Source organism: Lontra canadensis, unplaced genomic scaffold, assembly GCF_010015895.1.
Source record: "Lontra canadensis isolate GAN:19392208 unplaced genomic scaffold, GSC_riverotter_1.0 scaffold12, whole genome shotgun sequence".
In the NCBI taxonomy this organism is placed as follows: domain Eukaryota; kingdom Metazoa; phylum Chordata; class Mammalia; order Carnivora; family Mustelidae; genus Lontra; species Lontra canadensis.
Genome location: NW_022631006.1, coordinates 28,634,274 through 28,636,458, shown reverse-complemented (window position 1 = coordinate 28,636,458; position 2,185 = coordinate 28,634,274). Strand labels below are relative to the sequence as shown.

Genomic DNA, 2,185 nt, shown 5'->3' with positions numbered 1-2,185 from the left:
ATAGAGGTCAGAAAAACATGAGGCCAGGGACTGAGTAAATAATCACAGATAAGTGGACAAGCGGTTATTGGAGGTCATTTACCCCTATTACAATATAAAAAATCATGATTTGAGGACAAGGTGTGATTTAATTTGTCATGTGTTCCATTATGTGACCTGGCAGGAATAGATAAATTTGAGTCTGTGTTTCAAGGGACAGATGAATAAACACCTACTTTTTAGGTGGCGATGGAAATGGGGAAAAGAATTAATTCTGATTTTGACCAGCTCATGAACTCTCATTTGCTTTGACTAATTCCTGTGCACATATGAATTTTTCTCAAGGCAGCTTTCATGTCTTTATTTCGGAGACTATAGATCAGTGGGTTTATAAGTGGGGTTACCGATGAGTAGAACAAGGTTACAATCTTCTGTATTCCACCTGGATTACCAGAGGTTGGGCTAATGTACATCACCATGATAGATCCATAGAAGAGAGATACCACAGCCAGGTGGGAACCACAGGTGGAGAAGGCCTTATGTCGGCCAGCTGCTGAAGGGACACGCAACACTGCTCTGAGAACCAGGGTGTAGGACCCAAGAATGAAGAAGAAGGTGATGAAGATAATAAGAGAGCTCAATATAGAACAAGAAAGCTCAATTCCAGGGGCAGGGATGCAGGACAGGGCGAGAAGAGGCCCAGGGTCACATACAAAGTGGTCAATGGTGTTGGGGCCACAAAAAGGGAGTTGTATGATAAAATAGATAGGGATCAGATAGCAGAGGAAAGCTGTGACCCAGCACAGGGCCACCAGGTTCATGCAGAGATGGTTGTTCATAATGACAGGATAATGGAGAGGCTTGCAGATGGCCAGGTAACGATCAAAAGCCATGAGGGGCAGTAAGAGGGTCTCAGTGATACCCATGGAGAAAAAGAAGTAGAATTGGAAGAAACAAGCTGTGAAAGAGATGGTTTTGGTCTCAGATAAGAAGTTCTTTAACATGTTGGGAACAGTTGTGTTGACATAGCAGATCTCCAGGAATGAAAAGTTGGCCAGCAGAATGTACATGGGGGTGTGAAGCCTACGATCCAGTTTCACTGCACAGACAATGGCCCCATTCACCATCAGTGTCAGGATGTAGGACACCAAGAACAGCATGAAGAGGATGACCTGAACCTCCCTGGAGCATGGAAAACTCAGGAGTATGAATTCAGTCACTGTGCTGACTCCTGACCTATTCATGGCTTCCTAGGGGGTGGAGAAGAAAAGTGACAATGACAAAGATAGTCTTATTCTTTCATCTTCAAGATTATTTCCTTGGTGGAGATCCCTAGCTCTATTAGATTCTGTTATTCCATTAGATAAATAACTATACTGCTGAAGTCTGTGAATTTCAGAGAGTGCTTGGTATGATCAGACTTTGAAACTTTGTATTCTCTAATTTCTCCTTCAGAGTTTTCTCACGGTAAAAGACAGGATGTTCTGTGATAAGCAACTTGGAGAAGGTTGATGACAGCACTCACAAATGTAAGTAGGTATGAATCATGTATTTTTATCTATAGATTAAGAGCTATAGACCCTTGTTATTGGACACAGAATTTCAATTACTTAAATCTTTGGAATCAGAGACACAAATGTTAGGTATCAGAAGAGGGAGAAACAACACACAAATATTTATGCATTTCACTGTTCTTCTGGATCAGTGTTGGTGTCTTAAGGTCATCTGGTAACTGGACAAAAAACATCACACGTACCATCTATTCTTCAGTGTTCACTGTGGTTTGTTAACTCAATGAAAATTTGAACTCCCAGATACCTACATAATGGCTTTCATATCAGCTCCGTCTTCTACCTGTTGAATTAAAATACTTCTGTAAAACCTTGGTCTAGGTTAAATCTCTATTTATAGGCAGAAAACCTGAGCAATATATCTGGTCTATTATTTAAGGATTTTTGAGGGTTTTGCCTGAAGTGTCACTTAAGTGTCCTATAAGGCCTCTGTTCTTCTGGTTATGGATAGATGCAGAGGCTCACAAACATCAGATACTCCTAAGCAGAAGTCTCTGGGAACCAACAGTGCTGAGAGCCATAAACTGTCCCTCTGGACAAAGATTCCCCTTCCACTTCTTCACCCCCTTTGTCACTCCCATCCTACTCTAGATGTGGAAGATTAGCATTGTTGTGGGATGCTGAAGAAGAATCTT

General features: G+C 41.5%; 1 protein-coding gene across 1 annotated transcript; it reads right to left on the bottom strand.

The window, feature by feature from the left end:
• Positions 1 to 278: 278 nt before the first annotated feature.
• LOC116867537 (olfactory receptor 11H6-like) lies at positions 279 to 1,223 on the bottom strand. Its single transcript, XM_032857160.1, has one exon. It carries the CDS (start codon positions 1,221 to 1,223, stop codon positions 279 to 281), a length of 945 nt encoding a protein of 314 aa, XP_032713051.1.
• Positions 1,224 to 2,185: the final 962 nt, after the last annotated feature.

Coding starts and splice junctions, on each gene's coding strand:
- LOC116867537 (XM_032857160.1), bottom strand. CDS start 1,223: ATGAATAGGTCAGGAGTCAGCACAGTGACTGAATTCATACTCCTGAGT.